This window comes from Grus americana, chromosome 27 (assembly GCF_028858705.1).
Source record: "Grus americana isolate bGruAme1 chromosome 27, bGruAme1.mat, whole genome shotgun sequence".
NCBI lineage: Eukaryota > Metazoa > Chordata > Aves > Gruiformes > Gruidae > Grus > Grus americana.
The window spans coordinates 633,342-645,445 of record NC_072878.1 but is presented as its reverse complement, the minus strand read 5'-3'; the positions used below and the strand labels follow the sequence as shown (position 1 = coordinate 645,445).

At 53.2% G+C, this 12,104-nt stretch overlaps 1 protein-coding gene across 1 annotated transcript; it reads right to left on the bottom strand.

Moving 5' to 3' along the window:
- Positions 1-270: 270 nt before the first annotated feature.
- Positions 271-1,260, bottom strand: LOC129196837 (olfactory receptor 14A16-like). The gene has a single exon (XM_054804808.1). It carries the CDS (start codon positions 1,258-1,260, stop codon positions 271-273), a length of 990 nt encoding a protein of 329 aa, XP_054660783.1.
- Positions 1,261-12,104: the final 10,844 nt, after the last annotated feature.

Genomic DNA, 12,104 nt, shown 5'->3' with positions numbered 1-12,104 from the left:
TACATTGGTGTTAGGAGGTTTATTCCCGGATTTTGGTGACAAACCCTCCTGCATGCTGGGGCTACTCCCCCAGCTCCAGAGATGTGCACAGATGGGAGCCGAGACAATTAACTTCCCACCGGTTTCTCTGGAGTTTATCTAAACAGGCAGCCTGGATGGATATGTACAATGAGGTATTCTGGTCATGAATACTAATATCAAAAAAAAAAACCCAAAACCCACAAAAAAACCAAACACACACAAAAAATTACAGACACATATAAAGACAAGTTAGTCCTGGCTCTTCCTGAGATACAAAGGGAGCCCTACTGGGATAATGGGCACCTTATTAATCTGAAGTAGATTGTATTCAAATAGTTTCCACAGGGCATCTTTGATTTCCTGGTTCCTCATGCTGTAGATGAGGGGGTTCACTGATGGAGGCACCACCGAGTACAGAACTGCCACCACCAGGTCCAGGGATGGGGAGGAAATGGAGGGGGGTTTCAGGTAGGCAAATATGGCAGTGCTGATAAACAGGGAGACCACGGCCAGGTGAGGGAGGCACATGGAAAAGGCTTTGTGCCGTCCCTGCTCAGAGGGGATCCTCAGCACAGCCCTGAAGATCTGCACATAGGACAGCACAATGAAAACAAAACACCCCAAAAATAGAAAAGAACTTAATGTAAGAAGTCCAATTTCCCTTAGGTAGGAGTCCAAGCAGGAGAGCTTGAGGATCTGGGGGATTTCACAGAAGAACTGGTCCAGGGCATTGCCCTGGCAGAGTGGTATAGAAAATGTATTGGCCGTGTGCAGTACAGCATAGAGAAAGCCACTGCCCCAGGCAGCTGCTGCCATGTGGACACAAGCTCTGCTGCCCAGGAGGGTCCCGTAGTGCAGGGGTTGGCAGATGGCAATGTAGCGATCGTAGGCCATGACTGTGAGAAGGGCGTACTCAGCTCCAAGCAGGAAGACAATCAGAAAGACTTGAGCAGCACATCCTGCATAGGAGATGGTCCTGGTGTCCCAGAGGGAATTGGCCATGGCTTTAGGGACAGTGGTGGAGATGGAGCCCAGGTCGAGGAGGGAGAGGTTGAGGAGGAAGAAGTACATGGGGGTGTGGAGGTGGTGGTCGCAGGCTATGGCAGTGATGATGAGGCCATTGGCCAGGAGAGCAGCCAGGTAGATGCCCAGGAAGAGCCAGAAGTGCAAGAGCTGCAGCTCCCGTGTGTCTGCGAATGCCAGGAGGAGGAACTCAGTGATGGAGCTGCTGTTGGACATTTGTGATTCCTTGGCATGGGGGCTGGTTGAAAAAAGTAAAGGACATCTTCCTCTGAGCAAAGCCACTCCATTCTTCATAGAAACACCCCCCAACTGAAATGCATTTCCCTTCTCTGGTTTCTGCTGGCTGAGTGTGTTGTGAGGAGCTGAGGAGTCAGCTGTGCTCAGCTGCAGTGGGTACATGGAGCTGGTTTGTGACACCTCCAATGTTTAAAACCCATGTCAGATGCAATCCACCTTCAATGGAGAAATTAAATCTCTGCACTCATGACTCAGAAGAGTGCAGGCTGCCGAAGACAGGCTTAGCATTTCCTTAGAAGAATTTTGTCTGTGGTTTTTATTTTCTACCTTCACATCTGGGGAGCGCTCTTTTGAGGGGTAGAAATACTCATTTTAGGATGGAAAATGGGAAGAGGACAGCAATGGGAATGTGACAGGACAGGCAAAACGGCTCAGCTCTTTGTGGCTTAGTGCAGAGTCAGGAGAGCTGTAGCGTTCATTACACTATCACCCAGCTGCCCTGCACTTTTGCTTGTGCTACCTTGAAGATGACCTCACACAAAAATTACACTTAAAAAAAATCCCAAAACTAGACTCTGATGACAGCAGGGGAATCTTGTTTAAAAGGGCAGATCTGCAAACGCTTCTCTTTCCCAGCCCAGAGGTGGAGTTGTGATGGAGAGAGAAGGACACAGCCCCTCTCAGAGAGAAGCAAAGGCCTCTGAGAGGAGAGAACTGACCTCCAAGGGAAAGCTCAGCACTCCCTGGGATCCTACAGCACAGCCGTGCTCTTCTGGGGCAGCTCCCAAGCCCAGCAGCACAGGCAAAGCAGACAGTCCGATGTCCTGAAGATGGGATGTCCTAAAGGCAGAGTCAGCTCATTGCTCAGCAGACAGCGCCCAGCAGACATCTAGAGTGAGGGACCACAAGAGAGCAGCCTGAAGGCAGCCTAGCCCAGGGCTTGGCTGCAGTTTCCTCCCACTCCCTGCCCATGTCTCTGCTGCCTGGAGCTGTCCCTGCCAGGAGCTGGTGCTCTGCCCACACCTCTCCTCCCTGTCCCTGCTCTGAAGGACACAACTGGGCACCCCTGGCTGCACACCTGCATTCACAGCCACTCAAACTTGCCTCTGCACAGGGAGTCCACCTAGCACATCCCAGGAGCTGTGGGCTCTGCCAGCTTGAGGAGATGCCTCCAGGAACCGCATCGGCATTGCCCTGCACCCAGAGACTTACCGTGTCAAGGGCTCTGAAGATTTCTCCTTCCCTGAGCTCTCAGCAAGCCTCCCATTTCCAACTGCCTTTAAGCTCTCTCTGCCTCGCTGTTCTCCCCTCGGTGCCTGCAGGCAGAGCCCTCAGCCCTGCTGTGCTCTGCAGAGGAGCTGCTCCTGGCCAGAGATGTCTCTCTGCAGCACAGCCCACTTGCCATGAGCTCCCTCCATCCCAGGAGACCAGCAGCAGAGGCCCAGCCCAAGGCGGCATGTTAATGACCCCTCTGGTGGGTTTGGGGATAAGTCCATGAAGCTCAGACCCTGAGAGGAAGCTGATGAAACCTCTCCAGAAGTCACAGTCCGATGCAAACTCCACAGTTTCTTGGAGCATTAATGGGTCCCCCTGAGGGCCATCCCTGACAAAGCAACTCTGGGGCTGGTTAGAGCAGGCAAGTGGAGGCAGTGATGACAGGTAGGCAAAGGCAATGGCAAGGTGGCTCTGATGCTGAGTAATCCTGGGTGTGTTTGATCAAGCCAAAGGGCCAAGCCCTGACCCCCAACCCCTGGGAGGGGAGATCCTGTACCTCACACACAGGGCTCAGGGCTCTTCCTGGGCCACTGTGATTTGGGGATGTGCAATGCCTAGAGCAGGACTACCACACGCTCTTTCTCAGGCTCACAGGTTGTGACAAGGGGGCGACGAAGTCCTGGTGCTCTAATGAGAAGATGTCTCCTCACAGGCATCCCCTGCAGAGAGAACAGCCACAGCCCAGCAGACCCAGACCTTGGCTGTGTTGGGGGCTTTCAGCCTTGCCACTGCCCCCAGATGTCTCCACCACAGCATGTCCTACGGTGTCCCACACCTGCACCTCTTTCCCTGCAGGCTCTGGACACCCAGCCTGCTTACCAACTTGGGTCTCACCTGAGCGTCTTCCCACCCTTACTGATATCTCTCCATCCTCACAGACTGCTCATTGAAAGGCAAAGCTCTGGCTAATCCAGACTCTTGCTGGGTGGCCTCTTGTACCACAGAACTGCACTTGCAGGGACATTTCTTTCTCCTCGTGTCCCATCTTAACCTCCCAAGATGCACTTGGTGGCATCTTGTCTTTCTCATCATGATGTTTCCCAGTTTTCAGAAAAGCCCCACCATCTCTGAAACCACCTCTCAAGCAGTCTCAGGCTACTCCTAGACTGCCCTGAGCCTCTCCACCACTGGGCAAAGGGGCCAAAGAAGCCCAGGTCTCTCAGCCCCTCCACACAGCCCATCTGCTTAAGACCCCAAACTCCACCTGGCCACATCTCCTCTGGCCACTCTCCAGCTCCTCCCAGCTCCAGCAAAAGAGGGAGCCGAGAACTGGGACAAAGCCATGTGTGGGGGTCCCCACCAGTGCGGTGTCAAGGGCCATAAGAACTGCCCTGCTCTGGGTGACTGTCCTGGTTCTGGCAAGGACAGAGTTAATTTCACAAAGAGCCAGGACAGGTGAGCCAAGCTGGCCGGGGGCTATTCCATACCATGTGACATCATGCTCACCATAAAAGGGGGCTAGTCGGGCAGGGGCCGGTTCGGTGTGGCTCCAGGACAGGCTGAGCGGTTGGTCGGTCGGTTGGTCGGTCTTGGGATCGGTAAATTGTTCTCTGTTATCACCCATTGTGAATATCTGTTATCAGCACTGTTGTTGATTGTTTCCCTCTCCCTTGCTGTCCCAGTAAACTGCCCTTATCCCAACCCTCAAGGCTTTGCCGTTGTTTTGCCATTCTCCTCCCCAGCCCGCCGGGGGAGGGGTGAGTGAGTGGTGCGTGGCACCCAGCTACCGGCTGGGGCTAAACCACGTCAGTGACCATGCTCATCCTAATGCAGCCCCGTATGCAACTGGCCTTCTTCACAGTCAGCAGAAACCCCTGGCTTGGATGGTGTCCCTCGCAGTTGCCAGGCCCTTCTCCTCCTCAGAGTCCCTCCTCAGCACAGCAGGTCCCAGCTGGCCCTCATGTACACGTTGGTTTTTCTCCCTGAGGCCAGACTGGCCAATTCTCCTTGTCAACATCACGAGGTTTCTTTGGGCCAAATCCCCGAGTTTCTCCAGGTCCCTCTGGACTGAAGCTCCATTTGGTCAGCGGTTACTGTTTGTGTGTGGGTGGCTCACCCTGATGGTGGTGGAGTCTCACAAGGGAACAGCATGAGGAGTTGCAGATCTCTACAGACCCAGGTAGGAATTGCCATGAAGAGAGTCTGCAAAACACCAAAGGAGGGTACAAAGACCTTCCATGTATACAGGAGCTGGCCCCAGGATCACCTCAGCTCCCCAGTTCCCCCACACACAGACAGACACTCACGTACAAATGACTCTCTCCAGCCCAGCAGCACAGCACCACTGAGGCTGGAAGGCAGCCACCTTCCACCTTCTCTGTGCTTCCTCTGCATGCTTGGTTTTTCGTCAGCAGCTCCTTTCTCATCCATGCCTTCCTCCGGCCACCTTTTCTTGACTTTCTGCATTTGGGGTGGATCATTCTGGAGTTTGAAGCGGAGATTCTTAGCCATCAAACAGCTCTCTACACCCTTCTCTGCAGGACCATATCCCATGGGATTCTTTGAAGCATGGCGGCCAGGAGGTCAGCTTCTGCTCTCTTCAAGTCCTGCTCTTGGCCTTCTTCCCTTCTCTCAAGATCCTACACTCTGCTTTCTCGCCCCTGACTGTTACATCTCTGACCAGCTCTTCCTTCTTTGCAAGCATGAAGTCCTGCAGGGCATCTCATCTTTTCTTTTCTCCACTCTGCTCCCACCAGCGAGTAGCTTCGGGGGCAGCAAGGGAAGTTGCTAAAACTCCCGTGTGAACTGGAGTCAAATGGACAGTGACCTGTGGATAAGTTCACAGTGGAGGTACATCAGCTGAGGTGATGGTTGCCTTTGGAAAAGCCCCTGCCAGAACATGTACACACCAGTGACCGCACACCCAATAATCCAAAGCCCCTTTGATCTTTAATGGCTTGAGTGATATCAGCCCTGTTCTGCAGTTGGAGTAGATGGTCCCTTCCAGCTTGAACTATTCTGTTCTGTTCTGTTCTGTTCTATTCTATTCCATTCCATTCCATTCCATTCCATTCCATTCCATTCCATTCCGATGTTTCCTCCCTGTTTCAAATCTTTCACTTTTTCATAATCTTCTGAGATTCTTTCTGTTATTTGCACTGGTGTGGCTCTTTGCCCCCCTCCCTCCCCTCCCCCCCCTCCCTCCCGTTCTCCCAGAGCCACCCCAGTGCTCCCAGTCCAGCTCCCAGGCTCCCTGCAGTGCTCCTAGTTGTGCTCCAGTTCTCCCCGTGCCATTCACTGGCTTCCCCCAGTGCTCCCAGTAATGCCCTAGTGCTTCCAGAGCAATTCCCTTGGTCCCCCTAGTCCCCCTAGTTCTGCCCTAGTGCTCCCAGTTCGGTTCCCTGCCTCAGCCCAGTGCTCCCAGTGCCACTCCAGTGCAGCCAGTGCCACTCCTTGGTTCTCCCAGTGCTTCTTCAGTTCTCCCAGTGGGGCTCCTTGCCTCCCCTCCCAGTTCTGCCACTGCCACCTCAGTGCACCCAGGGTGGCTCCCTGTCTCCCCCACTGGTCCCAATGCCACCCCAGTTCTCCCACTATGGCTCCCTGGCTCCCCCCAGTGCTCCCAGAGCCGCTCCCAGGCTCCCCGTGGTGCTTCTAGTCTCCATTTCTACTCCATTTCTACTCTACATTTCTAGGCTCCATTTCTACTAGAGCTGCTCACAGGCTCCCTCCAGTGCTCCCAGTGCCACACCAGTGCTCCCAGTTGTGGTGGGTTGACCCTGGCTGGACGTCAGATGCCCACCAAAGCCACTCTGTCACTGCCCTCTTCAGCTGGACAGGGGAGAGAAAATATAACGAAAGGCTCGTGGGTCGAGATAAGGACAAGGCGAGATCATTCACTAATTACTGTCATGGGCATCTTCTCACAGAAGACATCCCTGTAGCCTCCCCTCCTCCTCCTACCAAAACCTTGCCACACAAACCAAACACATCTGCTGGCCCTCGTTTTGCTGGTTTTGTAATCTCATTTGGTGTTTTGGAGGTGGTGTTCATGGCAATTCCCACCCGGGTCTGTAGAGCCCTGCAACTCCTCATGCTGTTCTCTTGTGAGACTCCACCACCATCAGGGTGAGCCACCCACACACAAACAGTAACCGCCGACCAAATGGAGCTTCAGTCCAGAGGGACCTGAGGTACTTTGAGATGCTAGTCAACACAAACCTCTTGAGGGTTACAAGGAGAAGTGGCCAGTCCTGCATTAGAAGGAAGAGTAACCTCGGTCATCAGGGCAGGCTTGCACCTGACCGGCTGAGCAGTGACCCTGAGGAGAAGGGTCTGGGCGCTACGTGGGACACCATACAAGCCAGTGGTGCATGTTCACTATGAACAAGGCCACCTGCATACAGGTCTGCATTAGGATGACCATGGCCACCCAGACCATCTTGAGACTGGTTGAAGTGTGGTTTCAGAGATGGTGGAGTTTTTCTCAACATTGGAAAGCAGCACAAGAAAGAAATAATGGCACAAAGGGAAGCTTTGGAAGTTGAGACTGGGCATGAGGATTTCATGTCACGTTGACTTACACGAAACATCACTCCAAGTGCAGTGCTGTGGTACAAGAGGCCACCCAGCAAGAGTCTGGATTAGCCAAAGCTTTGTATTTTAACAAACAGCCCATGAGGATGGAGAGATATCAGTAAGGGTAGGAAGCTGCTCAAGTGAGAGCAAGGTTGGTGTGGTGGGTTGACTCTGGCTGGAGGCCAGGTGCCCGCCAGAGCCGCTCTATCACTCCCCTCATTTACTAGACAGGGAAGAAAAGGTATAACAAAACGCTTGTGGGTCGAGATAAGGACAGGGAGAGATCACTCACTAATTACCGTCACGAGCAAAACAGACTGAGCTTAGAGAGGTAATTCATCTGATTTATTACTAGGCAAAACAGAGTAGAGGAATGAGAAATAAAATCAACTCTTAAAACACTTCCCCCCACCCCTCCCATCTTCCTGGGCTCAACTTCACTCCTGGCTTCAATCTCTGCCCCCCCTCAGCAACACAGGGGGACAGGGAATGGGGGTTACGGTCAGTTCATCTCACGGTGTTTCTGCCACTTCTTCCTCCTCAGGGGGAGGACTCCTCTCATTGTTCCCCTGCTCCAACATGGAGTCCCTCTCACGGGGTGCAGACCTTTACAAACTGCTCCAGCGTGGGTCTCTCCCACGGGGTGCAGACCTTCCGGAGCAAACTGCTCCAGCATGGGGTCCCCCACGAGGTCACAAGTCCTGCCAGCAAACCTGCCCTGGCGTGGGTTCCTCTCTCCATGGGTCCACAGGTCCTGCCAGGAGCTTGCTCCAGCGTGGGCTTCCCACGGGCCACAGCCTCCTTCAGGTGCCTCCACCTGCTCCGGCGTGGGGTCCTCCACGGGCTGCAGGTGGAATCTCTACACCCCCTCATCCTTCCTCCATGGGCTGCAGGGGGACAGCCTGCTTCACCATGGTCTTCACCACGGGCTGCAGGGGGATCTCTGCTCCAGCGCCTGGAACACCTCCTCCCCCTCCTTCTGCACTGACCTTGGTGTCTGCAGAGTTTCTTACATCTTCTCACTCCTCTCTCCGGCTGCAAAAGCTCTCTGTTTTTTTCCTTCTTAAATATGTTATCACAGAGGCGCTGATTGGCTTGGCCTTGGCCAGCGGCGGGTCCGTCTTGGAGCCGGCTGGCATTGGCTCTATCAGACACAGGGGAAGCTTCTAGCAGCTTCTCACAGAAGCCACCCCTGTAGCCCCCCCGCTACCAAAACCTTGCCACGCAAACCCAACCCAGTTGGCAAGCACAGCGGATGTCCACAGCCTTCCAGGAAACAGGTGCAGGCATACGACACCATAGGACAACCTGTGGTGGAGATGGTCAAGGGAGATGACAAAGTTGAAAGCCCCCAACAGAGCTGAGGTCTTTCTCCCATTGGCTGTGGCTGTTGTCTGTCTCACCAAGGCCTACCAGGAGACACCTAATCCTTACAGCATGAGGGCCTCATGGCCTCTTTGACTCCAGCCAAGAGCCTGGGAGGTGTCGTACCATCCTCCTGCAATTTACATTGCAGGTCCCCACAACACCCTGCCCCAGGAAGAGCCCTGAGACACATGTGAGGGACAGGGTCTCCCCTCCCAGGGGTTGGGGGTCACAGCTTGGCCCTTTGGCTTGATCAAACACACCCAGGATTACTCAGCATCAGAGCCACCTTGCCATTGCCTTTGCCTACCTGTCATCACTGCCTCCACTTGCCTGCTCTAACCAGCCCCAGAGTTGCTTTGTCAGGGATGGCCCTCAGGGGGACCCATTAATGCTCCAAGAAACTGTAGACTTTGCATCGCACTGTGACTTCTGGAGAGGTTTCATCAGCTTCCTCTCAGGGTCTGAGCTTCATGGACTCATCCCCAAACCCACCAGAGGGGTCATTAACATGCCACCTTGGGCTGGGCCTCTGCTGCTGCTCTCCTGGGACAAAGGGAGCTCATGGCAAGTGGGCTGTGCTGCAGAGAGACATCTCTGGCCAGGAGCAGCTCCTCTGCCAAGCGCAGCAGGGTGAAGGGCACTGCCAGGGTATCTCAGGGAGATGAGCAAGGCAGATGAAGAGCTTAAAGGTGGTCAGGACTGGGAGGCTGACTGAGAGCTGAAAAAAAGAGAAATCTTGAGAGCCCTTGACACGGTAAGTCTCTGGGTGCAGGGCAATGGAGCTGTAGTTTCTGGAGCCATCTCCTCAAGCTGGCAGAGCCCACAGCTGATGGGATCTGTAAGAGGGGCTTTTTTTAGACAATTTTAAATAACTTGTGAAGACATAGTCTGCATCTGGAGATGCACAGGGCTGTATTTCAGATCAGAGTCCCTTCGACACAGGGTTTTGTGTGCTGGGACAGGGACTTTTCTGCGTTCCAGGATCAACGCTCAGCCTGCCTGGGGATCTCCCCATGGCACTGCAGGCAGAAGCTGTGGGTAGAAGGACGAATGTCTGGTAGGGCAGGGCAGTGTGGTTCTGCTGTTGAGAGAGTGCTGCATGTTTCCAGGCTGCTCACAGCTCCAGATCACCCCTGGGACATTTCCCAGGGCACTTTTTCATAAGCAAATAAAGGCAGGGGCTACATGGAAAGAAAGGTGCGTCCCAGGGTTGGTGCTTTATATTTCTTGCTGTGATGGTAGGTGAAAATGGTAATGAAGCTGTCAGGATTGCACAAGAATGAAACACCTCTAGAATTACAGTGAGTGATGAACAGGGTTTTCAAGGCACCTGATAAAGTCACTTCACCCTTTCCTCTGCCTACCCAAAGCATTCACATCACCTTTGTGGTGTCTTCAGGGTTGATCTGCTCTTCTCCTTAAGACCTGCCAACACAGAGGTGCCCCTGGGCAGTGCCCTGCTGCCAGGAGGGGTCTGCAGGGCAGAGCTGAGCACACAGAGGGTGGGATGGGCTCTGTGAGCAGGGACAGGGAGGAGAGGTGTGGGCAGAGCACCAGCTCCTGGCAGGGACAGCTCCAGGCAGCAGAGACATGGGCAGGGAGTGGGAGGAAACTGCAGCCAAGCCCTGGGCTAGGCTGCCTTCAGGCTGCTCTCTTGTGGTCCCTCACTCTAGATGTCTGCTGGGCGCTGTCTGCTGAGCAATGAGCTGACTCTGCCTTTAGGACATCCCATCTTCAGGACATCGGACTGTCTGCTTTGCCTGTGCTGCTGGGCTTGGGAGCTGCCCCAGAAGAGCACGGCTGTGCTGTAAGATCCCAGGGAGTGCTGAGCTTTCCCTTGGAGGTCAGTTCTCTCCTCTCAGAGGCCTTTGTTTCTCTCTGAGAGGGGCTGTGTCCTTCTCTCTCCATCACAACTCCACCTCTGGGCTGGGAAAGAGAAGAGTTTGCAGATCTGCCCTTTGAATCATGACTCCCCTGCTCTCGTTAGTGTCTTTTTGGGGGTATTATTTAAAAGTAATTTCTGTTTGACATCATCTTCAAGGCAGCAGAAGCAAAAGTGCAGGGCAGGTGCATAACAGTCTAATGGACACTGCAGCTCTCCAGACTCTGCACTAAGCTACAAAGAGCTGAGCCCTTTTGCCTGTCCTGTCTCAAGACTCTTCCCATTTTCCATTATGAAATGAGCATTTCTAACCCTCAGAAGAAAACTCCCCAGATGTGATTGTGGAAAATGAAAACACAGAAAACACTTATATTAGCATGCTAAGTCTCTCTTCTCCAGCCCGCACTCTTCTGAGTTGTGAGATCAGAGATTGAATTTTTCCATTAAATGTGGATTGCATCTGACATGGGTTTAAAACATTGGAGCTGTCACAAACCAGCTCCATGTACCCACTACAGCTCAGCACAGCTGACTCCTCAGCTCCTCACAACATACTGAGCCAGCACAAACCAGAGAAAGAAAATGCATTTCAACTGGGGGGTGTTTCTATGAAAAAGAGAGTGGTTTTTCTCAGTGGATTCTGTCCTAACTTTTCCCTGTCCTTTTGTTATTAGAACTGGCCCCCATGCCAAGAAACAGCAAATGTCCAACGGCAGCTCCATCACTGAGTTCCTCCTCCTGGCATTCGCAGACACACGGGAGCTGCAGCTCTTGCACTTCTGGCTCTTCCTGGGCATCTACCTGGCTGCTCTCCTGGCCAATGGCCTCATCATCACTGCCATAGCCTGCGACCACCACCTCCACACCCCCATGTACTTCTTCCTCCTCAACCTCTCCATCCTCGACCTTGGTACCATCTCCATCACGGTCCCTAACGTGATGGCCAATTCCCTCTGGGACACCAGGGCCATCTCCTATGCAGGATGTGCTGCTCAAGTATTTCTATTTTTCTTCTTGCTTGGAGCTGAGTACGCCCTTCTCACTGTCATGGCCTATGACCACTACGTTGCCATCTGCAAACCCCTGCACTACGGGACCCTCCTGGGCAGCAGAGCTTGTGTCCACATGGCAGCAGCTGCCTGGGGCACTGGGTTTCTCTATGCTGTGCTGCACACGGCCAATATATTTTCTATACCACTCTGCCATGGTAATACTGTAGAACAGTTCTTCTGTGAAATCCCCCAGATCCTCAAGCTCTCCTGCTCAGACACCTACTTCAGAGAAGTTGGGCTTCTTATATTAAGCTGTTTTTTAGGTTTTGGCTGTTTTGTTTTCATTGTGCTGTCCTATGTGCAGATCTTCAGGGCTGTGCTGAGGATCCCCTCTGAGCAGGGACGGCACAAAGCCTTTTCCACGTGCCTCCCTCACCTGGCCGTGGTCTCCCTCCTTGTCAGCACAGGCATATTTTCCTACCTGAAACCCCCTTCCATCTCTTCCCCATCCCTGGACCTGGTGGTGGCAGTTCTGTACTCGGTGGTGCCTCCAGCAGTGAACCCCCTCATCTACAGCATGAGGAACCAGGAAATCATAGATGCCCTGTGTAAAATATTTGAATGCAATCTACTTCAGATCAAGAAGACCCCCATTATCCCACTAGGGCTCCCTCTGTATTTCAGGAAGAGCCAGGAGTAGCTTTTCTTCATATGGGTCTGTATTTTTTTGTGTGCTTCTTTTCTTCTTAGGTTTTTTGTTTATTTTATACCTGTGATATTAGTATTCTTAG